The sequence below is a fragment of the Pseudonaja textilis genome, chromosome 1 (assembly GCF_049901715.1).
Source record: "Pseudonaja textilis isolate UNSWEBS1 chromosome 1, rPseTex1.2, whole genome shotgun sequence".
Taxonomy (NCBI): Eukaryota; Metazoa; Chordata; class Lepidosauria; order Squamata; family Elapidae; genus Pseudonaja; species Pseudonaja textilis.
The window spans coordinates 47,542,028-47,567,461 of NC_141990.1; the positions used below are offsets into that span (position 1 = coordinate 47,542,028).

A 25,434-nucleotide genomic window follows, 5' to 3' on the forward strand; every position below is an offset into this window, starting at 1 on the left:
AGATTTAATCAGAAGAAGACATTAGAAACAACTGAATTCAAAACTGAATAAATATCCAATGCACTTTGTTTTTAATTATATAAAGTTTCTTTTGCAATAATTACATATATGTTGTTTTAATTATGCAGGCAAACAGTCTAAATCAAATGCTTCAACTCAAAGAAGAATATGATTCTTTCTGTCATTCAATTCAATTGTGTTTGACCGACTATAAAATGCTAAAGCAGGAAAAGGCAGAAATGGAGAAGCAAATTCATGAACTTGAAACTGAGATGAAGATGATAGCTCCACGTAGGTAGCATATTTTGAAAGAATACAGACTTTTTCCATCAATAGCTATAGATGTCAAGAGAAGGCAATGAAAAAATGGTTTTTTGTGCTGGGATTTAAATGGATTACAATGTGCTGCCCCATCACACACTCACACATCAGTGTGGTTTATGAAGGATCTGATTTGTCTTCCCCCAGCAGTTCCCTTCATCCAGCTTTAGAACTATCCCAACCAAAGCCAGACACCTGCAAGGCCAGGTTAATTCCCCAGATAATAACCAATTAGTCTGTAACACAAATACTGCTCAAACGGTAAGTTCAATAAATGAACATAAAGCCCCCAGGCAAAACTTGAAAATACATAGACATTAGCTTACTGGTTACAGAAATTTAGAGTCTGAGGAAAAATGAACGAGCACACAACCATGACCCACACAACTTGCTTCAAGCAACGCCTGCCATGCTAAATAGCTCCCAGTGCAGTCGATCAAGAGGGGTGGGGCCTTTCCCAAGCCGTCTGGCAGGCCTCTATTTCTCTGTCCTCTGTGCTCTAAAATCTACCACAGCAGGCAGCTCCTCCCCCTCTTCTTCACTAGCCTGCAAGCTGTCCCCAGCCGAAGCCTGTTCTGCCTGCAGTTCAGGGTCAGTAATTCCCGATGTGCCTGGAATGATCTCATTCTCTCTCGTGCCAGCCCCTGAGTCATCCAAAGGAGACATCACATATAATGAACCAACATAGTTTTTGTCTATAAATATCTGTTCAGTGTATTTTATTCCTGTCTCTGCTAAACTACATGGTGTAACAAAAAGGAAGGCCTTCTCACACTTCTTTGGGAGTGAACTGGGAAATGGCATATGTAAATGAATAGTTTTTTGCTGTCCTCCATGTCCTATTTGAACAACTATTTTAAAAGCATGTATATAAGAGTATGAGGTTTATTTTAGTAACTTTAATAATTTTTAGTACTGATCCCTCTTTGTTTTATATAGGTTTTCAGGGCGATGTTGGTGAAGAAGAAATCAGATTGGAGCTAGAAGAATTGAAAGAATCAGTTGAGGAGAAAACCAAAGAGGCAAATCACAACTTGGAAAAATATTGTGTACTGGTAATCAAGCATGATAAATTAGAAGAAGAAAATGAGATGCTAAGGACACAGGTCTCGCTTTTGAACACTTGTCTCAAGCAGTTATTAAATGACACCAATTCCTCTCTCCAAAGTTCTCAAAACCCAGTGGAAATCAACAGGCTTCTTACAGAGAGAACAGATGTGCCTAAGAACTTTAAGAAGGGAGAAAGGTGTGAAGAAAACAGAACCAATGGTGAGAATTCACTTGGAAAAACTTAAGTATTCTTAATAGTTACCTTCTATAATTGTTAATGGTTTAGGACAGCGGTTGCCAACCAATGGGCCACGGCCCACTGGTGCACCGTGAGAAAATTTTGGTGGGCCACAGAGAAATCTCACCCCCAGAGCACCCCCCTAAAGCAATTAATCCAGGCTGCGCAGAAACACAAGGCTGCATCGCCCACATGGCCTGCAGGAGCCCTCCCCTCCCACTCACTCCTTACCCAGCAAAATTGTCTGCTAAATTGCTATTTTTCCAACCATCAGGTGTTCTGCTGTGCCGGGAGATTTAGATTAGCTAAGAAGCAGGAAGTGGTTGGATTTCTGGCTTTCTAGCTAGTCTTTAGATCTTCAGCTCTGCTTTTAAGCACAGCCGAATCTCTCTTAGGACTGAAGGTTCTATTATTTAGTACAGTCTCACGGCAAGCAAATTTGAGAGACTGAGCTAGCAGATGGCAGATAGATAGATCATTGAATGATTCTGTGAGCAACTCAATCTGCCTGCCTCCTTTGCCTGATTTTGGGTAAAAGTTGCTCTTTTTTATAAAAAAAATCAATATTTATATAAATATTTATAATATTTACATACAAGCCATGCCCAGCCAGTCACATGACCACCAAGCCACATCCACAAATTAGACCATGCCCACAGAACCGGTTAGTGGTCCCCGGGATTTAAAATTATGAGTTTGGTGGTCCCTGAGGTCCAAAAGGTTGGCGACCCCTGGTTTAGAATATCAACATTTTTTCTCCCTTGTAAATAGTGGGAGATGCAGCGCAGATAAAAGGAAGTAGGACTTAGCATTTAGACTTATATACCACTTCATAGTGCTTTACAGCACTGAGTGCTTAGTACTTTATCAAGCAATTGAAGGTACTGCTTATCATTATAAAGTCCTTCATGAAACAGGCTGTCAGAATCACCAGGTAGACAAACCAGGAAACCCAAGAACACAGGAAGGCTACAATTATTTTTTTATTGAAAGTGACTAATACTCTATCTTTCATATACCCATGTAAATTAGGAAACTGTCTGTCTGACATTCTCCATATTTTTTCTCTGTTGTGGAATTAAAATATGTTTCACTCCTGATCATTTTAGTGATGAATCTTACATATTTCCATCAGAATCATCTTCCTTACTCTCTACAAAGAGCCAGGTTACTGATGAGGCCAGTTGCTTTTGTTCAGTCTGTGACATCTAGGAGAGTGAGAATGCTTTGGATATCTTTCATGAAAATGCCATCTTTTCTGCTGCAGCATTTGCTCTGGAATATATTTGCCCTGTGGAAGGTGCATAAGGGAGAAGTAAACTAGCAAACTGGGGGTGGGTTATTTATTTATTAATGTATTTAGCAGCAGCCAGAGACAAAAGGAGAATTGAGGAATAATAACTAGATCTTACATCACTTAACACAACTTCATAGCGTAGTTGCATCATACAGTTTCCCCCTTTCCTCAGCAAGGAATGGAAACGTAGGTTAAACACACTTCAAAAGTAAGATGCTTGAAATGTTGAGACCCACTAACTCACTGGAATTTACTCAGGTAAATATGGAGAGATCTGCAGTCTTGATATACCTAAGGCAGCCTTCTACATTCTTGTAGTACCCAGGTAGATCCACAAGCTTCCATCTTGAGGCTGACCAAAGAAAATAACTTTTTCAAGTATCTTGTACTCATGTGGGAAGTATTTATTTATTTATTTATTTACATTAATCAAACAAAAATTACAAATTCAAACAAAGATAAGAAAATCAAAATATAACAAGGATAATAGGCATGCCAATCCACTTACGCACACCCCACAGAAGTTTAGTTAGAATTAAATTACATTTATTTTTCAAGCACCAATCAAATTGTAGAGATCTAGAAATCCTTTGTATCATTATTCATGGTCACTGGATGTTGTGGTCTCTCAGAATTGGCATGATGGTCTACTGACACTGATTTTCTGTGTTCCCTTTTTACTAAGCCTACTAAATGTAAATATGTAAATGTTTTTCAATTGTTTTTTACATCCTTCCAGAATACAGCCGTTCTTGCATTACTCATCAAGCATCCTTAGAGCCAAGAATGGATCCCTGTCTTTTCAGTCCTAACTTGAAATCACCAACATCTATTGATAATTCACAAATAAAAAAGAAGATGAAGACAGAGAATCTTAAAACAACAGCAGAGGGCAGCAGACTACAAAAGGTAAGCAGCATTATTAAACATCAGCTTGAATGTTTCAAATAAGAGAAATTCAATATTAATATTAATTTTTACAAGTGCTCCTAAGAGTGTCTTATCAATGAGCTATAAACATATTTAGGATGAAGACAATAAAGTGAATAAAGGCAGCAGAGATCTTCCATAGTATTTTCTTGATCCCACTGCATGATTAAAATCTTCAAAAAATATTCTTCCTATGTATGCCTGTGATGGCACATCTTTAAGTTATACATGGGATGTTCTCATATTGCCTTTTCTTCTTGAATGCACAATGCCCAGAAGAATTATAATTCATTTATCAAATTAAAGGCTAAATAATAATAAACAAGGTGCCTGAAGTAGATAAACTGCTTACCAAATTGCTGCATACTCAACAAATTTGAACTTCTAATATGATGCCTACCAGATATATGTGACTTCAAAAGCAAGGGGTGGATGGGTCTGGAATGCACTATATTTTGAATAGATTCTAAATTTGCTGGTTTGGAAAAAAAAACTAAATCTAAGTAGGAAAGCTAGAAATCCTATATAGAACTGGAAAAATTGAACTGTTCTTTTAAAAAGAAAATAAAAGTGCTAGTAATGTTAGGCAACATATGTATAAAAGCAGTTTTTCAGCACATCTTATTTGGCAGTTTTGAAACTCCCTGTGAAAAAAGCTTTTTGAATGCATGGTTCTTGAATGGGTTTGATTAACTTACTGATTTCATACCATCATATATTTCTGTATCCTCCATTTGCAGGATGTTTACAATGTCTAAAAATAACTTCAATAAAATCCCACTGGTGTAAACAAATACAACAGTGTATGAAAACATAATGCCCAACAATTCATGTACAAAAAAATTAAAAACTATAGTCTAGCTTCATCATCAAACCAAAATTGAAACTCAGAAATCAACAGTCAGTCTAAAAACAATTTATTTTCTCAAAGTCCACTCAATTGGAAACTTCTTGACAGAAAAAAATCAATATGAAGATGCCAAACAAATCAATGAAAGCAAGGTACATAGCATTGAAACTATAAGAGAGATAGATTGTCTTTAGGCCCATATCTCCCAATTTCTCTCAAGGATGGAATCCTAAACATCTCTCTGGACTCATGTATGGAACCCAGATCTTGAACAGATTTGTATACTTACTTTTAGAGTAATGTTAATGGCATCAACAATGTCTCAGGAGGCAAAATCATGTTCTTAACACTCTCAAACATGTGGCATTTTCTGGTTAATTTTGCCCTCCAAAATTTTTCAAATTATGGATATCTAGTATAGCCTATTCTGTTTAAAAATATATTAACACCCCAAAAGTAACTTCATTGATTCACCTCCTCTGGAAGTACACATATGCTAAATGTCTGCTTAAGAACTGAAGAAGCTTACATCCTTAATAACCATATCTAAGAGGTAACAGGAGTCACATAAACAGAAAAATCAACAGGCCAATAGGATTATTTTTTCTGCTACTTTCATTTGAAATATAAAACTGATGTTCACTGCTAATTCATTTACATCTTCCTTGCATAGCTGAAATAACTTGTTTCTTATGTATGTTTCAGATGAACCATGATCAAGTTGATAGTTCGGGTCAGGATTTTATTCCCAGATCCACCCTTTCCATCTCTAACCTGTCATCTCAAGTGGTTGCTGAAGGATCTGCCAACCATCTTGATATAAAATACTGTCCAAGTACAGAAGAAAATGATTTGGACAAAGCCTGCCATGTACAATAAATCAGGACTGGGTTGGTTTTAGACTTGAAATCCCAGCACCAAAGAATGATTCAGAATGAAATGCTAAGAATTGTTTTCATATGCTTCTTTAAGTCCATATCAGATGCAATGGGAGAATCCTATTTATGATTGCATGTGAAAGAAAAGGAAGCCATGTTTGATCTTAGGAACTGGGGTGGCACAGTGGTTAGGAGGATGCGGTGTCACAGGCTAACTGCCCACTGCCTGGAGTTCGATCCTGATCGGCTAAGGGTTGACGCAGCCTTCCATCCTTCTGAGGTTGGTAAAATGAGGACCCAGACAATATGCAATATTGCTGGCTCTGTAAACTACCCAGACAATGCTGGAAAGCACTGTGAGCGGTATATAAGGCTACGTGCTATTGCTATCCCAACATTCTGAGATATACATCTAAGGATATATTTCTAGCCACAAAAGGTTTCATTTTTACAAGCTGGGACGTCTTGCATATAACAGTAAATTATGTTTGCTATGTGTGCCTGAACAAAGGAGCTTGAAGAAAATGAATGGTTAAGTTGCTCCATTTTACCAAAACATTCAATTTCATTTTACTAAATTCTTAGATTACAGTTATTTGTGTGCAAATCATGAACGGCAATGTAAAGAAACCTCACTTTCTGAAGAAATTGCTAATACATGCATACAGTTCAGACAACTATGGGTATTGGACAATTCAAAAATAAAAAGCTGGCTAAAAACCATGAATTGTCATTTAGCATTATATCTGTATGTAATCAATGCCATTTTTTCTTAATATTTTCAGACAAAAAGACCCTTCCTGGGAAAGTAAATCCTAAAATAAAATATCTCTTTTCCAAGCACTTTTAAAACAGAGTTGCTTGACAGTGAGAGGGTGGCAGATAAAAAATAAATAAAATTTTAAAATGAATAGCCACTGCCTAAATCCTGCTAGTCCCTTCCTCTGGTCTTTATTTGAGCATTTTGAAAAAAGAAGAAAAAGGCAAGCAACAAAGTTGTATTGTGCAGCACATCTGGACCAACATTTGTTTCGAGATAAATTTTATATTGTAATATTTTAAGGTAGGGCATGCAACATTTTCATCAAGATTATAAATGCAAACTGCAATCAGCAGTCTTTGAATTGGCCCTAAATCAATGGAAAGAAAGGATTTGGAAGCACAGTGTCGTGGTTATAGTGCTGGGCTAGAAATTGTGAGACTTACTTCTCATCCTTTAAGCAGGAAAGTTGTTCTAACTATCAGGAAATTTCTCCTTAGTTCTAGGTTGCTTCTCTCCTTGATTAGTTTCTATCCATTGCTTCTTGTCCTGCCTTCAGGTGCTTTGGAAAACAGCTTGACTCCCTCTTCTTTGTAGCAGCCCCTTAGATATTGGAACATTGCTATAGTGTCATCCTTAGTCCTTCTTTTCGAAAACCAGACATATCCAGTTCCAGAAATCGTTCTTCATATTTTAGTCTCCAGTTCCCTAATCATCTTTGTTGCTCTTCTCTGCACTCTTTCTAGAGTCTCGACATTTTTTTTTTTTACATCGTGGCAAGTTGGCAACCAAACTCACAGGGTTATGGAAAAAACAAAAGGCAGGAGTACATTATGTCACCTTGAGTTGACCAAAAATACAAAGTGGGATAAATACCTAGTAAATTATCAAACCTGTTTAAACAGACCCACTTAAAAACTGGTTTAACCTGTAGCTCACATTCTCGTACTATAAAAAGACATGTCAATTCCAAATTATTGTAGTTTTTTAAAAATTTAATTTCTTTATTTTAGCTCTTTCCATTGTTTTACCATTTCATTTAGTTCATTTTATTTGAATGGTATTTGCAGGATTAGTTTTTCTGTTTTTATTCAAGAAAATAAAAGTGTTAACAGGTTATAAATAACTAGGGAGATGAAATAAGAGAACAAATAGTTTGCTGCTTATAGAGACTTAATAAATGTCACCCCACTACTCCCCACCAGGCAAACAACCTTTAAAATCAAGCAGTTCTCACCCTCCAAGCCTATGTAGTGAATAATATTTGAAACAGGAGTTTTTGTATCTTTTTCTTATCATCGAAAGTGGAGCTTTCTGAAAGACCAAGTTGAGACAGATCAACCAAAATTCAAACGGAGGTACAAATCAATACCAGTATGGTAGCACATCATTTCACCATCAGTCAAAGCAGTATTCAAATGTAGGCATTTAAGAAAAATAAACACATATCTTTATCCCTATGAGAAAGAAAGTTGCAAACATCTGCTTTGAATCTTATTCCATCCCAAATGAGCCAGTTAGAAGCATGGCAATAACCAAGCTGTGATACACTGTATGCAGTTCAGGATATTGCCACACGGGGTTGCCATATTACAGACCCAACATCCAATAAAATCTTATCTTTAATTGCTCTAAATGTAAAGCTTATTTATTTAGATTAATTTACAGTAATTCTAAATCAGGGATGGAGAAACTCAGATGACCATTAACTGGCAGAAAACATAAACCTGACTCCTGGTTGCCATCAACTGTAATAACTGTATCTGGATGTTTGCTGCCCAGTTCTATGTAGCCCTATCTTTGCAACTATGCAAATATTATTAAATTAATACATTTGCCAGCAGAAGTCATTTGAAAATATAGTAAATTGCTTCAATGAGAAAAGTGCTAGGAATTGCTAGGGAATTTCTTTCTGAAATCCAGCTGTAACTTCTAAAGCTTATTTCTGGCTTGTCAGTAACAAGATGCTGAGAATTCAGAGACAGTTTGTTTTACCTTGCAATACAATTGCCTTCAATGGGTAAAACTCCAGTGCAATTTCCACCTGAATCAACAAAAGAGCCAAATATAAATTTAACAAATTTTCTGTTGGTAATTATACTGACAAGTATTTTAAATATGCAGATTAGTTAAACTAGTGCAGATTAGTTAGCTTTTATGAGTGCTTCTGTCATCTCACTCTTAAATTGCTGAATTATACCTTACAAATTAATAAGTCAGTTTTACATGCTGCTGAATATTTTGCTATTCATGATGCTTCCATTTCTGCATAAAGGAAGTAAAATACTGTAAGGGAAATGTCACAAGAGTGACATCTTCTGGCAGACTTTATAAATCATAGATCAGATGATATTTGAACAAGGAGAAGCGAGAAGCTTGTAGGAAACTTCAGAATTGTTTGTTGTCCTGTTCTAATAATATTTATGCAAGATGGTACCAAATGTTGTAACTGTTGACCTATTCTATCATCTTAACCATCTCTACGCTTTCTGAAACCTCTGTCAGAATTTTATAAGAATTTATCCTAGGGCAGGGGTGTCAAACTCGATTTCATTGAGGGCCGCATCAAGGTTGTGTTTGATCTCGGGGGTGAGGGGGGCATGGCCTGGGGGAGCATGGTGGTTTTGCTTTTAGTTTGTTTTGCTTGCCCTCTGCCAGCACAAATGTTTTTGGCCACGACAGCCTCCTGCAGCCCTCTGCCAGCGAAAACGGAGTGTGTGGTCCCCCTGAGCTCCCTTTCCACTGGCAGAGGGTTGCAGGAAGCTGTTGCGGCAGAAAATGGAGCCTGGGAGGGCTGCCTGCAGCCCTCTGAGCTCCGTTTTTGCTGGCAGATGCACCACAGGCCAGTCCTTTCTAGGGTAGCCCCAAATCCTTGAGTTTGATACCCCTGCCCTAGTACAAGTATATACCCATGAATGTACCTATATTTGAATGTTCGGACAAATTAATAACCTGGAATATGGAATTATACACATTCTATCATCTCAAAAGTCTCAAAAAGAAATTCTTCCGCTTTATGCACTTTCAAAATCACTTGGGGAGCCCCATGTGAAGGCAGCTTGTGGAGCACCATCTAAGATCTATGATGGTGCTCCACAAGCATAAAAGCGCCTCTTGATTGGAGGCTATTTAAGGAATATGAAAAGTGGAGTAAGACTAAAGACCCGAAACATCTATCAAAATGTTCAAGCTGATTATGTTACAGTACCAAACTTAAGATTTTCCTAACTTTTGTTAAATGTTTATAATTATAAGACGCATTACTGTTTATGCTGCACTGGCATTGTTTCTGTTGTTTGTGTATGCTGCTTAATATCTTTTTAGACTGAACAGGTATACAAGTGAATAAATATTGTAATAAATAAATACTTTCTAATATTAAGCCATGATACCTCTCCCTTGATTTTAATGAAACACTGTACTCTTTCTCAGTAAATTGAGTGGAGCTGAAGAGGGCATCTTTTCTTTAAATTGCTCACACTATCCAATCCCTATAACAGCAGAGGATTGGGGGGTGGGGTGGGGAATCACAATTCCAGTTGCAGCAGTGCAGAGTTGAAAGCCTGCCCCTGTAGTACATGCATGGATCCTGCTGCAGATGCTGCTGCATCTGCACGATGAGGCTATTAATACATGACCTTGGGCTAGCCTGCTCAGTCTCTGTTTACAATATTTCTATGGAAGGTAACTATGTGCATCTAAACTTCCTTGGAGACCGTGCAAATACAAGACAAGAGACATCTCCAGGTGTGCTTAGACTGAACAGCTATTGATTTTATTGTTGCAGTCTTGTATGATGTACATATTAGATGCAAACTGATGAAAACCGTTACACTGTGTTCCTGCTCTCATTTATTTTCAGTTGATGTACATACTACTCCGTGCAAGCTCTCTATTTATTCTTTTTAACTATGAGCCTTGGCTAGAAATTTGCAGACATTGTAAGAAGAAAAATATGGATAAAGAAAGATATTTGTTGCTCTGTTATACCAAATCTAACATCACAAGCGAAGTAGAAATTTTAAAATACTGTAAAATGGATAGCTGATGTTAATGGGAAAGGGAGGGGTGTATGTATGGGGATGAAGATATATAAATATGTCAGAATTTTGTCTAATCTTCATTAGTGAAAAGCTGCTTGAGCAGTTAGAAAGCAAGAAAATAAGCTGTTGCAAAAAGGCATGAATTGCCTACAACTAGCAAGTAGGTTTGGTTTTAATCAGGGTGGTTTCATTTATTTTAACAGTTGTGCTGATTTATGTGACCAATTATATCTCAGCACCCTGAGGTTTTAAATATACTCCTTTTAAAAATAGCTAAGATTAGCTTTGCTCCTCTTTTGCCTTTCCTGCACGGGCTGGGAAACACTCCTTAATAAAGCCCAAATACAATTGTTTCTGTGACAGTTGGCATTAATGAAACATTAATAAGGAGAACAAAAAGGAAAAGAACTGGTGTGCAAGTTATCATCCTCCCAGACAATATCAAATATAATTTCTAATAAGCTGGAAACAAGTTAAGCTCTTTGGAAGAGAAATAAACTTTGTAAAGCAATTTGTATTTTGGAAATAAAGCCTACTACAAAATTGGTTTACATCAAATCCAGATTTTTCCCATGTAAGATATTTCGCTACAGAAAGCTTTCAGGAAATTTACCTGACACCAGGACTGAAAAGTTGACGCTTTATGGATAAAGAATGTGGTATGGGATGAAGAGATACCTGTTTGTAACCTTGTAACTTTAGAGGAGTTACTAATTTGTCTAGTCTTGTTGTAGTGAAGGTTAGAAGGCAGTTATTTATGTATTTCTTTTTTTAATTCTTGATCATTTTCTTGTCTTTTTTTCTTGGTTCTTGGGGCTTTTTACCCTTAGTATTGTTTTTCTTTCTGTTTAATTTCTTTTAAGTTTAGGTTGTGTTCAGTTTTACCATTGTAATCAAAATCCTTAATTAAAAAGTATACACAGCAGGAAATTCCAGATTTTTTGCTCTCTAGCCAAACGCCCACATTTTTGCAGCCCAGATCTGCAAAATTGTCTTTGAAGGTACTTGACCCTGAATTGAAAGGACAAGTTAATATAATGGTTGAATCATGATGCAGAAATTAATCAAGTGACCTTACACTGAATTCAATCACTGCTAAGTACTGAAGAGCCTTGAAAGGAGTGTCAACAATGACATTGTTTTTTGGTCTTATTTGGAGCAGGTTTGAACCTTCTTTCTACACTGCTGTAGTTCCTGTTTGAATCTTGGGGAATGAGAGTATAAATATTCTGATATATCTGCACATTTTGTACCAAAGGTTTTTCTGAGCTAAAAGAAAAAGCCTTACCTTTTCAATTTAAATCTTGAACACCTCTATAGACTTTTCAGATAATTTAGATGGATGGTTTTTCTAAATTTGGTTAGAACAGGGCTAGGTAACTAATATAAATTAAGTAATCCCCTAGAAAGCTACAGGGAATTTATATAGTGCCTTCATTTTAAATCATGCTGTCATTATATTGATTTTAAATTTGTTGTGGTTTTTTGTATATAAAGAAAAGCACAGTTAAATCCAACAGAGAGTTTGACCTATTGACAAAGATTACATATTTTGTCTGATCAAGTCTTGGCTCTTGAGCGAAATGCAGGAGAAAACAATCTTAACCTTTAAAATGTAGAGTAAAAAGAAGCGTTTCTTGATGTGTTTTCATGCACATGCATAAAGAACATAGATTATAGGTCTGACATTACACTATTACATATAGTCTTCATTTAACAACTCTTTGAGGTTACAATAGATTTTTAAAAAGCTATTTGCAAACCATCCTCAAAGTTACAACTGCACATCACAGTCATGTGCACACATACACATCATAGTCATGTGATCACATTTTAGGCACTGGCAACCAACTTGCATATATGACCAGCTGCAATGTTCCCACCATCATATGACTGCAATCTGCATTATTTTGGGGCATTTTTCATCAGAAAATGGAATACCTGCAATGGATGCAAATGTTAAAGAATTTTGAAATCAACCAGTTTGATTTTCTTATATGAATTTATTTTTCCCAGTTGCTTTCATTCTGATAAAAACTGACACTGTTTGGAACTGAGTTAACATAAGGGAGGTAGCAGATTAGTGTGATCATCATAGGAGGAATATCGACTTGAACCATGAGACTTCTTTTTCGTATATACACATCACGGTGTTCTGGAAGGTTCTCCAGCTTCCTAGATGCACAGCATGTTTAATTCAGCAGGATTTCTAAATAAACATTTACACAATTTCACTATTAAGCTGAAATGTAAATAGACTAATATGTATTTAATCTCTTTGTGCCCATCTTTCTACTTTAAAATGTAAGGCACAGGTAATCGTTTCAAACATGTTATAACCGTGATGGTGAACCTATGGCACGCATGCCACAGGTGATATGCAAAGCCCTCTCTGTGGGCAGGAGCTGTTGCCCCAGCTCAGGTCCACCGCGCATGCGCCTCCCATCAGCCAACTGATTTTCAGGTCTCTGCTGCGCATGTGCAGGAGGTGAGGAGAGTGCAGGGGGGGTAGCATGGGCTCCCCACATTCCCCATTTTGGGTCTAGTAGGCATCCCTGCAACCTCCTGGGAGCAAAAACGGGCCATGGGGGAGCCGTGCTACACCCCACCCTGCTGCCTGTTTTTGCTCCAGGGAGGCCTTCTAGGCCCAAATCAGCGTGCAGGGCGGTCGCGCGCACAGGCATGGAGGGGCAGGGAGAGCACGGAGTTTGTGTGTGCATTCACAGGGGGCAGGGCAAGCGGGAAGGGTCACATTGCATTATGAGTGCAGGCACGTGCATGTGCTAATGCGCGCATAGGCACACACTTTGTCACAAGAACAAAATGGTTAGCCATCACTGAGTGATGACTGACATATATGAGTCACCCTACAGGCTGTTAAATGGGCACCAAAAAAAAAAAATTGTCCCAAAAAATTGTTCCCAAAATTGACCTGGGTGACTGAAAATCTCCAAAGATAAGAAAAAAAAGCATACTTTTTTAATGACCAAAGTTCCTCAACAAGATAATCAAGTCTTGTTAGTTGATAATATTATAAGATACTGATGATTCGAGAAATCAGCAACTGGGTTCTGTAAACCCACATTGCTGACCCTTTGCTGATATCATCTTTCTGTAACAATGCAGTGATACATATATATGGAAACAATATAAATTGTTTATATAAATTGTAAATATCACGATGAAAAGCTACCTAAAATGTCTTAATGCTCTTTAAAATAAAAGCTTTTCAGCCAAATAATTATAACAATGAAACAATAAAGATCAATGTACAAATGCTACTAGGTAAAAGGGATCTGAATTATAAATTTATTACTTAATCCCGCAATCTAACATCTGAGATGGTTGTTCTGGTAGAGCTAACATTGCTGGGTTTCAAAAGTCAGGACAGACCATTCGATAGCAAATACGCTTTTACGTTCTTTTGAGAGAAGTTGCATGATTTACAATTCCAGAACTGCAAAAATATGGAGGAGCAATAGATGGCAACGAAAAGATACAGAAAATTCTAAGTCTCCAAATTGCTGTCTAGATATTTATAGTCAACACATGCTAATTCTCTACTCAGGGGAAGTAGGTTCATAACTATCTCAGTGTGAGCTATTTAAGTACAATTATGTATCTAAAAGGACAGCGCCAGACTTGCCTATCTATAGAAGGATTGGTGTTCATAAGAATTGAGAACCTCATTAATAGAGTTTACAAAAATACATGTGCCTAGAGGAATTTAGAAATCCAATTCGTATTAGCAGATTAATTAAGGCTTATTGTACTATCTAAATTGCTCTTGGCGTAGTAATTTTTTCCCTATGCTTATTATGAAGTATTTACTCATTTGAACATGATACTTTAGAAGGCTATAGATAGGGCTTATATATAATTTATATTAAAGCCACTATTCCAATGTTTCAAGGCAGTGTAACTCAGATGAATCAGGCAGATGAGTGTAAATGTTCAAATCTTCCTCCAGGGCTTGAAAAATTCTTTGTATTTTTACCTTTAAAAAAGTGGGGAAGGAAACAGGGAAGAAAAGAGAGAGAGGTTTTAAAAAATTGGACTCTTGGGGCTGTTTATTATTACTATAGCTATATCCAAGTGTTTAGGTCAGACTAATTTCCTAAAAATATCTCTTGCACAGGCATAATTTCAACCTAAAGAGCTCCCAGTGTTCAAATATGTCATTATATCTCATGCAATGTGGTAGCTCATAATGAACCAGAGATGTGCAATCTAACTTTCTTCTCTAGTTCTCTTCATCTCTCTAATTAAGCTGCAGTTTGTTTACTTCTAGTGCTTTTATACCCCAATATAACATGAATAAAGGGAGTGTCAAGTACATGAACTGTATAGGAACTCTGTAATTCAGAGCAGGAATGTCCAATGAACCAGATACAGGCTGGAAAGCTTGGATTGTATATCCTAGAAGTTTTGAGATCTAGTATTCCATTAAAGCTTCCAACAAATTTATAATTTTTAATGTGAACCAAGAGGAAATTGGTTAATTGATTAGACACAGAAAGGTGATTTTATTATCAGCATTCAATTAAAGCAAGTTTTATTTATGTCCTATCCGCTTTTTGGCTCTTAGATGTTGTTCAGGACCAAATTTGGCCCTCACCCTCCATAAAAGTAGTGAATCCTTTTAGTAAAAAAAACTATTTTTCAAATATTCTACTTCAGAACTTTATCATCAACCAACAGAATATCAAAGAAAACTGGATGACAGGACTGGGCACACTTGCTGAACACTGCAGAATATCTTACACTTTTTTGAAATTGCAGGAGGAAACCAGTATTAGCACTTAGCACTTTTACATTTCTCCTGATGTACCCAAGTTTCACTTCCCTAAGGGCAGAATGTATTTAGAATAATAGAATTGGAAGCTCTTCTGATCCAACAAGCAGAAGACAGAATACAATTCTGGACAAATGGCTCTCCAATCTCTTCTTAAAAACCTCCATTGTTGATGCACCTGCAACTTGAGAAAGTAAGCTGTTCCAATGGTTAATTGGTCTCATTGTTAAGAAATTTCTCTTTAGTTCTAGATTGGTTGTCTCCTTGATTAGTTTCCACTTATTGCTTCTTGTCCTGCGAAGCGCGCTCTTATAGAACCAGTAGGAAAAAAAATTGGAATCCCACCACTGGCTATGATTCTGTGTGATTTCCAGATCCACATGGACAGGGAGGTACTAGCCAATCAACCAGATTATCATGGTAGTAAATAAAGACAGAAGACAGTAGGAGTGATAGATCCAGTGGTGCCAAGTGACAGCAACCTCAGGAAGAAGTTGGGTAGTTGGAGATGTACCAGAACCTAAAGGAGGAACTGGAGAGAATGTGAAAAGTAAAGGACAAACTGGTGCCAGTGATGATAGAACTAGGGCTATGACTATAAGCTGGGAGCTGCAACAAATCACAGGAACAACATTAGAGCTCTCTGTCCAAAAGAGAGTGCAGGGCAGGAAAGAGCTAAGATACTGCACAGAACCCTCAAACCTCCAGCCTTCTGGTAGAGGACCTGAGACTGAGGAAGATACCATACATATGGATGAAAAGAGAATTTAGATAAAAGGAGAGAGAGGGGGGAAGCATGAAGAAAATCTATATGGCTACTGGTAGTTGAAACTGACTCAATGGTATATAATCATTCAATTAATATAAAGAATCCAAAGCTATGAAGAATTATTACTACACCTTCAATACATTTTGTATTTCTGTTGGAATATGCAGCTCTCAGCAATTTTGTTCAATATGTGACTTGTACTATCAGTACAGGTTTTATCCTAAAAAGGATGCTTTGAAACTTGGAGAAGTTGAGCATTTTCCCCATGGCTTTACAATTTAACAATGTATGAAAGGATCCATGTCTTACAAGTAGAGTTAAACATTCTCTCTGACCTTATCTGTTGTGTCAAATGGCAGAAATGCAAAATCCAAATATATGTTGCAAGAAATATCCTCATTTGGCTATTCCAGAATGTAGATTGCTACCTATTCAATCAAACATTGTTTTGTTCAATTGTACTTTGGAGATATAAGAAAACATTTCAATTTTTTCCTTTTGAGCTTATTACCAATATAATTCATTTCATGTTGGCACCTGATTTTCTTCTCCTAATTAAGGAGTGTAGTAGTCTAAATAATATTTTTTTTTCTAGATATGCATAAGACTATTCCTGGAATACATTGCATTGTTTTATGAGTATTACTCACCTCATCAAGGTCACACTTGTTGATAATATGCATCCGAATAATATCACCTAATGATCTTAAAAGGAAAGAGAACAAACCACTTCAATAAAATAATAATATAGATATTATTTTATTTTCAAGGCACTTAAAAATACAAACTGCTGGATCTTCAGATCCAAGAATCTTCATGTTATTGTTATCCAAAGATAAAACTGTGCCCATGAAAAATAAAATCAAAGATAATTTAAAGTGATATGTCTTAAAGGGAGATAATTTAATTTCAGTTCAATGGGATTTACACCAAATAAATGTGCATAGACTTACAACCCACTCATATTTTCCTCACTGATAAACCTCACTGAATAAGTCATGTATTTTGCTGCAATATATCTAATATTTGCTGAACATCACCCAGCAACACATCATCTATGTAAAGTACAGATACAATCATGTTTTAAGCCATCACATTTTAACTACAGCACTCCTTCTATTCATATAAGGAACATATATGTGTCATATATACAGTATGTATCAAATATATAATTACATATTTATAAAAATGCACATGCATAAAGAATGTATAACATGAAACAGAATTCAAACAATTATCAATGCTGTAGTTGAGCTATTATTTTCTCTAACATTTGACCTTAATATTAAAAATATGTAGCATTGGAAGGAATTTAAATCTCCTGAATTTAAATTCCTTATTTGTTCTGCTCAACAAAGCAAAATCCAAATGATGATGAACTATTTAGTTTGTACCTTGGAATAATCAATTTTGTGATAACTGGAACAACCTCCCCCAATATTGTGTTCTTCCAATGTATTGTCAGTATTGTTTCCTAAACTTTTGGTGTTGTAGTTAAAAAAGTTCCAGAAAATAGTAAATGTGATTGCGATGGTTTAAAAAAATATGATGTATTGCATTGTAAGGAGAAAAATCAATAGGGATCTATACCAAAAGCATTTTCATAATGCAGAACAAACTTTAGCCTACTGAAGCTATTGTCTCTACCATATGCTACAAAGGATGATGAGAGATAAAATAATTTCTTTAATCTATATTGGCAAGCAATCTTCATTTCCAATGTCACCCACATCATGGAATGTCACCCATCCATTTTTAAGACAATTAATGAGAGATAACATTGCTCCTGAGTTTTGCTTATGTTTTGTGATATAAGTGCCTCCACACAGAAAGTTGGGGTATGTACTAAACAAGTAAATTTATCATCAATAGCTATATTTTTAATGAAATAGATTTTACTTTGCCACATGCTTAATGCACTAAAATTATTGCAATAATTATTGCCACCCTGATACTAACACAGTGCTACTTTGGATGTCTTCAGAAAAATGAATTCTTTAAGTATGCAATAAAATAACTTAAAACTTTGAAACATATTCCACCATTTGCATTTTCCATCTTATATTTAACCGCATGTACATATGTTGGAATTGATACAAGAAGTGTCAAACATATGCTATTGTCTAGCCTTACATGTATAACTTTCATGGCATCTTGGTTTAGCCTTGTAAACAAGTAACATCATCCAAGGAAAGAGAGGTAAACAAGCATCATCCTTCAATGAAATTTGGCTTTCGCTACTGGGGAGCTGATTATTGGAAAGCTGTGTAATAATAATGAGTTCTTATTCTTTGAATAAGATAAATTGAACTAATACATGAAGTTAGTTGGATTGTGAGGAGCAAGGGAATCAGAATTTTACATTGCAGAGCTATGAATTTAAACTGCAATTTGCCAGAATTGCTCTTTTGTTAGAGCACAAGCATCTTACAAAGGAGCAATTAAAGCATTCAGCATCTTGAAGAATCAGACAAGCATTTGAATTTGCTGACAGAAACTTTAAAGCAAAAATTGTATTATTGCTGTTGAGACAAAGATACCACAGTGCTTTGCTAGAATTTGTTTAGACTGTCCTACATTTACGTGCGGATTGTTTTACATATTGTGATTTTAATTAAAGAAATTTACCAGTTTATTCCAATTTAGACGTAACACAGGTAGAAATTGGACCAACATGTTGAAAATATTTCATCTTAGAGGGACATGTTTTTACATATTATTTACAGAAATAAATTATTTTAAAAAATATCTGACTCACTTCTTCCAATAATAACTTCTAAGCAAAATATAATTCGTAACTTCTTGAAGCAACTGCAGGTACTTCAACTCTTCATTTCTTAAAAAAGAAACAAAAATAAGAATATCCGTGGAAAATCAGCTCTCATGTTTTAATAATTATTTTCTTCCTACAACTTACATTAAAAATGGTGAATATAGTTGAAAGTCAGTCTAATCATACATAAATTATTAGATTACAGATTAACAGAGTTGGAAGGGACCTTGTAGGTCATCTTCTAGTCCAATCCCTCACCCAAGCAGGAGACCCAACACCATTTCTGACCGATGGCAGTCCAGTCTCTTCTTGAAAGCTTCCAGGGATGAAGCTCCCACAACTTCTGGAGGCAACTTCCGTTCAATGAGTTGATTGTTCTCATTGTCAGAATATTTCTCCTTGTTTTTAGGTGATGACAGTTTCCTCAACTTTGCTGCCCTCCAGATGACTTCAGCTTCCAGAATTTTAACAATCATGCTGGTTAGGAATTCTGGGAGTTGGAGTCCACCTATCCACTGTCTATGGGAGGGAAATAGCAAAACTCGTGTCATGATGTCATTATACAAACCCTACAACATATATTCCTGTGTCAGACAGCAGGATGCAAGTACAAAAGAATGAAGTTTAGGTCACAACGTCAATATATGGTGTCGTCTTGTCTGTCATTCTACTCAAAAGGCCTATTCACATGTCTGGAGATTGTCATAAATTCTGTGTTAAATGAAGGGTGTTTTAGGTCATAGTTGCATCATATCATATTTATCACGAAGCTATAGATTTGCAGCCATAGCCCCTGAAATCTGAGTGCTACAGAGGACAAGTCACTCTTCATTCACCCCAAGTGTTAACAAAGTATGCAGGAGAATACACAGCTTTGTCTTCTCCAGCTTCCCTTGTCAAAGCCCAAGGAGGCATCTGCCTAGATGCAGTGTCAGGATTGATGCTCTTCTGGCTTTGGCAAAGCCTTTCTTATACCTCCTGCAGTGGTTTTTTTTTAAATCACAATGAACAAAAGAGAGTTCCACATCATTGGGAGATGTAAACATGCAAAACCTGTTCAGTAAACCCTAAAATAAGCTTAACGTTTTGTTAAAAAGGGGGGATAAGGGGGATAAGTAAACTATCTCTTGAGTCAGTTTAAAAAGAATCAGCCAATCTGGTGTTATTATGCCCTCAGTCCTCCCAAAGCCAAGTGCAACATCTGGCCATCAAAAGGTTACCCAAATCTCTGTCAGAAATCCATTACATTAAGGCAAAACCTCACAACTTACATTAGTACATAGCTTGATAGTGAACTAGCACGGATCCCAATGTGGCTCATCATCTTGACTACAGTTCTCCAGAGATTTAAAATAACTTTTCCAACCATATTAGAACTAGGAAAGAAAATGGCATCTTCTGTAAGCAAAGAGTGCGCTTCTCTCTAGCTACCACCTTGCAGAATAAGCATGGCAAAATCTATTCCAGGGGCTGCAGAAGACAGGTGAGTAATCTGCATGGAATGCCTACCTGATACTTTTTGCATCCCTGATGTGGGCTTTGCATATCACCCGCTCTCACCATTGAGATGATAATATTAGCATAGAAAGACCATTTATCCTGCTTCCAGACTCAGAAGTGTCAGGTTGCCCATTGAAAAGAAAAAGGCAGACTAGATAGGCCTTTGCCTGGGTCATTCAGAACCCTTGTTAGGTTCTTACAAAGGTGTGGCCTCCATGTTTCAGGTTTCTTGAAACAGCCACAATTTTAATATTTTGTTGCACAGGGAACAGTGTTCTTATTAAAAATAAATGCAGAACTCACTTTGCATGAAGAAGTATTTGAATAGCAGTTGAATTCCCAGAATGTTCCTGTAATGTTTAAACACAAAGAAAAGATGTAAGCAATTGCTTTATCTCATTCACTGCTTTACATTGAGGCTGTGCAAATCACTGAGTAGATATTTGCTTTGGCAAACATCTGTTCCAAAGCAGCCACGTTGCTTCACTTTGCATTGCAAAGATTTAATGATTACTGCAGAGGACAGATCACTCTTCATTCACCCCAAGTGTTGACAAAGTGTGTGGGAGAATACATAGCTTTGTCTTCTCCAGCTGCCCTTGTCAAAGCTCAAGGAGGGATCTGCCTAGATGCAGTGCCAGGATCAATGCTCTTCCAGCTTTGGCAAAGTACAAGTAGGAAATAACAATAAGGCAATGCAAAACCCTTGAAGGCAATGCAAAATCCTAGATAGCTTCACAATAGTTAGCTTCACAGTAATTATATTTGGGCATGTGTGCTATGCTGACTATTTGCTTTTCTGGGGGGTGGAAATCCTCAATTTGATCATAAGGCACAAAACGTCTCTCTGAAAAGGCCTTAATAATTCATAAAAGGAAAATACTTGTTCATTTTCAGATGCAGGACAACAAAATCAGCTCTTAAAATATATAAAATACACTATACATTGCATATCCTTTATGTATATCTGCACATATTCCTTTTGTACACCCACAATGAATCAAATCCACTTTGGATTTCTGCATAGATCCTGGATATTTTTACACTCCCTGTGTTTGACAGGATATAATTAGGGACACTTCCACACCACCATTGTTATACCTCTGTTTGGCAAAAGTAATTTAACATTGATCTAAAATAAATTTCATTGCTCCTGACCCTCAAATTTACACACACATCACACACACATACACACACACACAAGATCAGCAACTCCACTGGTGATTGTGGGGTTTCTCTAAAAATCTGAATGGTTGGTGTTAGAAAGAGAATCTACAAAGTTACTAAGGCACTCACCTTTGTTCCCTTTAAATACCATTGAAAAAACAGTGATTCACCAAGATGTTACCACATTTGAATCTTTGCAGGAAGCTAGAAGGTGCAATGATGGAAGAATTCTGCCAACAGGAAACTAACAATGGGCAACAAGCTCCCACAATACAGCAGTCTGCCTGCCAGACACAGAACCCACATTCCCATAAAGGACAGATATTCTTGGTCACATATGTATGGAGTCAAAAACCCCACCTCCTTCCCCTGATGAACATAAAAAACTGTCCCATTCATGGTGCTCTCTGAACTTATTTGCTTGCAAACATATCATTACCCAACTAGGTAACATCATCAGTGAGAGTGAATATGGGATTTACTTTCTGTTTATATCCAGTAGCTTGCCCTGACCATTTTGATGAGGGTATGATTTGTTCCTTGGTAGTTTCTTTATTACAGCATTGTTTAATCCTTGATTGCTTGCCTAGTGCTAATCCCTGTTTATCTGGATGTTGGCTGATGCACTGAAGGAAATACTTCTTTTGAATACATCCTAAATCACAAATAGCTGATTATTTACCAGATTGGTCCAAAGGCTTCACACTCTCAGATGTGAATGCTATCTCAAATCAAAGACAAAGATTTCTTGTGATCACATGGAAAATCTGCTGTCCAACACAGTGGTAGGATTCAAATTTTTTAGCTACCAGTTCTGTGGGTGTGGCTTGTTGGGTGTGGCAGGTGAAGGATACTATAAAATCTCCAGCCAGAGGTGGTATTTGCCAGTACTCCAAACTACTCAAAATTTCCACTACCAGTTCTCCAGAACTGGTCAGAACCTGCTGAATACCACCTCTGGTCCAACACAAACATCATAAAAGCATGCTTCTTTCAGCAGGCCCTTGGTCAAGAAGAACCCACTAATATGCTGCATTATTTATTCACTGGATTGTGATTTTCTGTTGGTTCTTCCCCCTTTTTTTACTGTTATATTGTGTTCCTCACTTGTTCTGTGTGCTGCCTTGAGTTGTTTAACAATTAAGCACACATGCACACACAGAGAGACAGATTCTGACCATATTCTGCTTTGTTTTAAGCTAACAGGTTAGACCACAAACCCAATTCATCCTGAAAAATTGATGGAATAAAATATTTTGCAATATCAGAATGAAGTGCATATTGTACAATCAATATCTTTTGCTTTTTATTTTAAATAGCAATTGTGAAAAATGCCAGTAACTGGGCTAGATCCCTAGTAGCTGTTTCTAATTCAGGATGTGTGTGATCCTTTATACCTATAAAATCCTGGGGTGATGAAGTGTTTATTTTAAGAGTTAAAATCTGAAGATCCCTAATCATTTTTTTTCAGTGATATTGCAAAATTCTCTGGCACCTAAAAAAGGCAGTAGGTATAAACTGTCTCTTTTGTTGTAGTTTCTGATAAATGAACCTACTAACTGCCATTTGGTGCTTGGCTGATGTTTTGGAGACATGATACAAGCAATGCTAATATATATTGGGAAGAGACAGAATAATTATTGTGCAGCCAAATGTTACATGAATACACATTTGATACTAAATAGTCCAATGCAGTACTTGTATGATCACTTTTCAAACTGTTCTCTTTTTCTGATGTTTATATGCTGCAATGACCAAAACGCAAATGAAAAAGGGAAATGTTAATTTCAGACATGCTCTCTTGTTCCTTTAAAGCAACTCTGCACATCTGCTGATAGAGTACAATCACAGATACTGTCTGCATATTATGGAAGTTTTAATTCTGCTTGTGTTTGGGAAAATCTGCTTTCAAAGGAAAGCAGCTTCTTTTCTGAAAAGCAAAATAACAGTGTGTTTGTTCCACATAATTTCTGACTACATTAGTGAACACCTGATTTATGTTTTTACATTCTCTTTTAGGAGGGACAATTCTGCATTGGACTGAGTTATGACTTTGACATGTTTTTAAACACTGTTTTCAAAGCAGTGCTGTAATTTTAGGCCTACTGTCACGAAACACCACTGTCATTATCCACTCTGAAATACTAGATTTCCCAAAGAAGTGCAGTTTTAAATTGCTTTCATAACTAGTTTTACTTAGAAGAATCAAATAACATTATTCACAACGCAATCTAATTCATGTCTTCTCAGAAATTAGATTCCCTGAATCTAACGAGACTTCTTTTTTTCAGCGCATGTGAGTAGAGAATTCAAACTTCATTATGGATAAATAAAAAACTGAGCAATGGCCAATACATTTTAATACTAATGTTGATATTTATGAATGTTACTGCCGGAGTAATTTAATCCATTACTGAACAATATGAAACCTTGTGTGGGTGGCATGGAGGGTCATCCATATTAGCTCTTAGGCACTTGTTATCCATAGACCTAGAAGATGGGGGGGAAAAAAGATATCAGCAACAATGATAGCAGTTTAAAATTTACTTGTCTAAAGCTGAGATTGGTTCAGCTTCACCAACTATTTGTTGATAATAAGCTGACAAACTCTTTACCTGTAAACATTTCTTGATCTTTTGTGTGACTTTGTATGAAGAGAAAAGTTTTTCTTCCTGCACGGATGATTATAATATCTATATTTTGAAAGAAATGATTTACTTGCTGTTTTTAAGAGCTTTGGGGTAAAAGGCTGCTTTGCTTCCGTAAACCAATCAGCGTGTGTGTCCAGTAGATCTCCACTAGTAGATTTCTTCTTAGGGCTCTGACATAATTTCCCAGGAGACAGGGAAAGAGATAATGCACATGGCTGGAGTGCATTTCTGTACCTACGAGATAAGACTGGACCTTGAATATTTTCTGCCTTCAAAATTGAGGGCTGGAGACTAACATACATTTTCTTAGACCATTTGGAAGGGCTCTGTTCCTCTTTTCTCAAAGGAGGTGATCTTGCTCTTGAAATCAAATTCAGGTGATTTGGTAACTGCTGAGAATTTAGGAAAAACAGAGAGAACATTTAAAAATGTAATTGTCCTTTTGCACCCTAGAGTCATATGCCTGAAATCTTATAAAGGAGAACAAATATAGTGGATTCAGTTGTTTAAAAACATAGGTAGGAAATCAAATTCTATCATTCCACACTCCAGGAAGAAATGGCTGTTTAGAAGTTTTCCCATGTTTAAAATCAAAAATCTCCAATAGAAATTGCAACATAGCAGAGTAAAATTTTAGCTGGACTAGCTTTATCATTGCAGATTTTTTTTTAAAAAAAGCAAAGATATATTCTACTTGTGGAAGAAAAAAATCAAGCATATAAAAATGTGTGTAATCACAGGCATTCTATAATGTTCTTTGGAATCTTCATTCCTACTTCATTCAATTATGGGCCAAGAATAGGTGACAAATAAATTGTACTTTATAAAAGAATGATAACAGGATATGATTTGGAATCAGCAGAAATTTATCTTTAGGCTGGAACTGATATTATAAAAGAGGCTTCAATTTTCCATGGACAGGTCATGCAAAAATATAGATGGGAAATCAAATTCTATCATTTCCCACCTAATGAGGAAGGTGGATAGAAATATGAAAATCTGAGTAGGAAGAAACACTTTCATTGATTCATCATCCAACTGATATTTAAGATAGTTTTAACTCGTGGGACCATCTCAAATCACATGGCTCGTTTTGCTGAAGAGATGATTAAAATAGGGTTGGAGAAGACAAATGAAATGTAACATTGACCACAATCACTAACTAATTAATTAATCTGATTAATTAATGCAATACTAATGTAATATAATCTGAGCAAAATCCATTCAAATGAAATAAGTTAAAACAACACAGAGTTTGAAAATAGATTATTCTTACTGCTGCTGAAGTAGCATCTAATAAAAGTGTTCAGTACCATAGGAAAATAAGTTGAGGATATGGGTCCATATTCCATTTTTATTACTAGACAATTATAGCATTAAGCTTTTCCTCACTTAGTGTTTCATTCATTCTA

At 36.4% G+C, this 25,434-nt stretch overlaps 2 protein-coding genes across 4 annotated transcripts in view; one reads left to right on the plus strand and one right to left on the minus strand.

Annotated features, from left to right (window-relative positions):
- Positions 1-6,531, plus strand: part of CENPF (centromere protein F) — a 30,005-nt gene extending 23,474 nt beyond the window's left edge. The window contains exons 11-14 of the mRNA XM_026695417.2: positions 129-291; positions 1,261-1,590; positions 3,646-3,815; positions 5,392-6,531. Of these exons, the coding sequence (XP_026551202.2) occupies positions 129-291; positions 1,261-1,590; positions 3,646-3,815; positions 5,392-5,565 (837 nt within the window). The 3' untranslated portion in view covers positions 5,566-6,531. The remainder of the gene's footprint in view (positions 1-128; positions 292-1,260; positions 1,591-3,645; positions 3,816-5,391) is intronic.
- A 5,725-nt stretch (positions 6,532-12,256) lies between these two features.
- The window catches only part of SPATA7 (spermatogenesis associated 7), a 42,550-nt gene continuing 29,372 nt past the window's right edge, over positions 12,257-25,434 (minus strand). For 2 of the 3 annotated variants that reach the window (XM_087933407.1, XM_087933399.1), the window contains 6 exons: positions 23,987-24,414; positions 23,801-23,861; positions 20,508-20,554; positions 18,690-18,767; positions 16,582-16,636; positions 12,257-14,364 (listed from right to left, as the gene is read on the minus strand). In XM_087933407.1, the coding sequence (XP_087789533.1) occupies positions 14,263-14,364; positions 16,582-16,636; positions 18,690-18,767; positions 20,508-20,554; positions 23,801-23,861; positions 23,987-24,414 (771 nt within the window). In that variant the 3' untranslated portion in view covers positions 12,257-14,262. The remainder of the gene's footprint in view (positions 14,365-16,581; positions 16,637-18,689; positions 18,768-20,507; positions 20,555-23,800; positions 23,862-23,986; positions 24,415-25,434) is intronic. The other variant, XM_087933392.1, reaches the window with a different exon arrangement.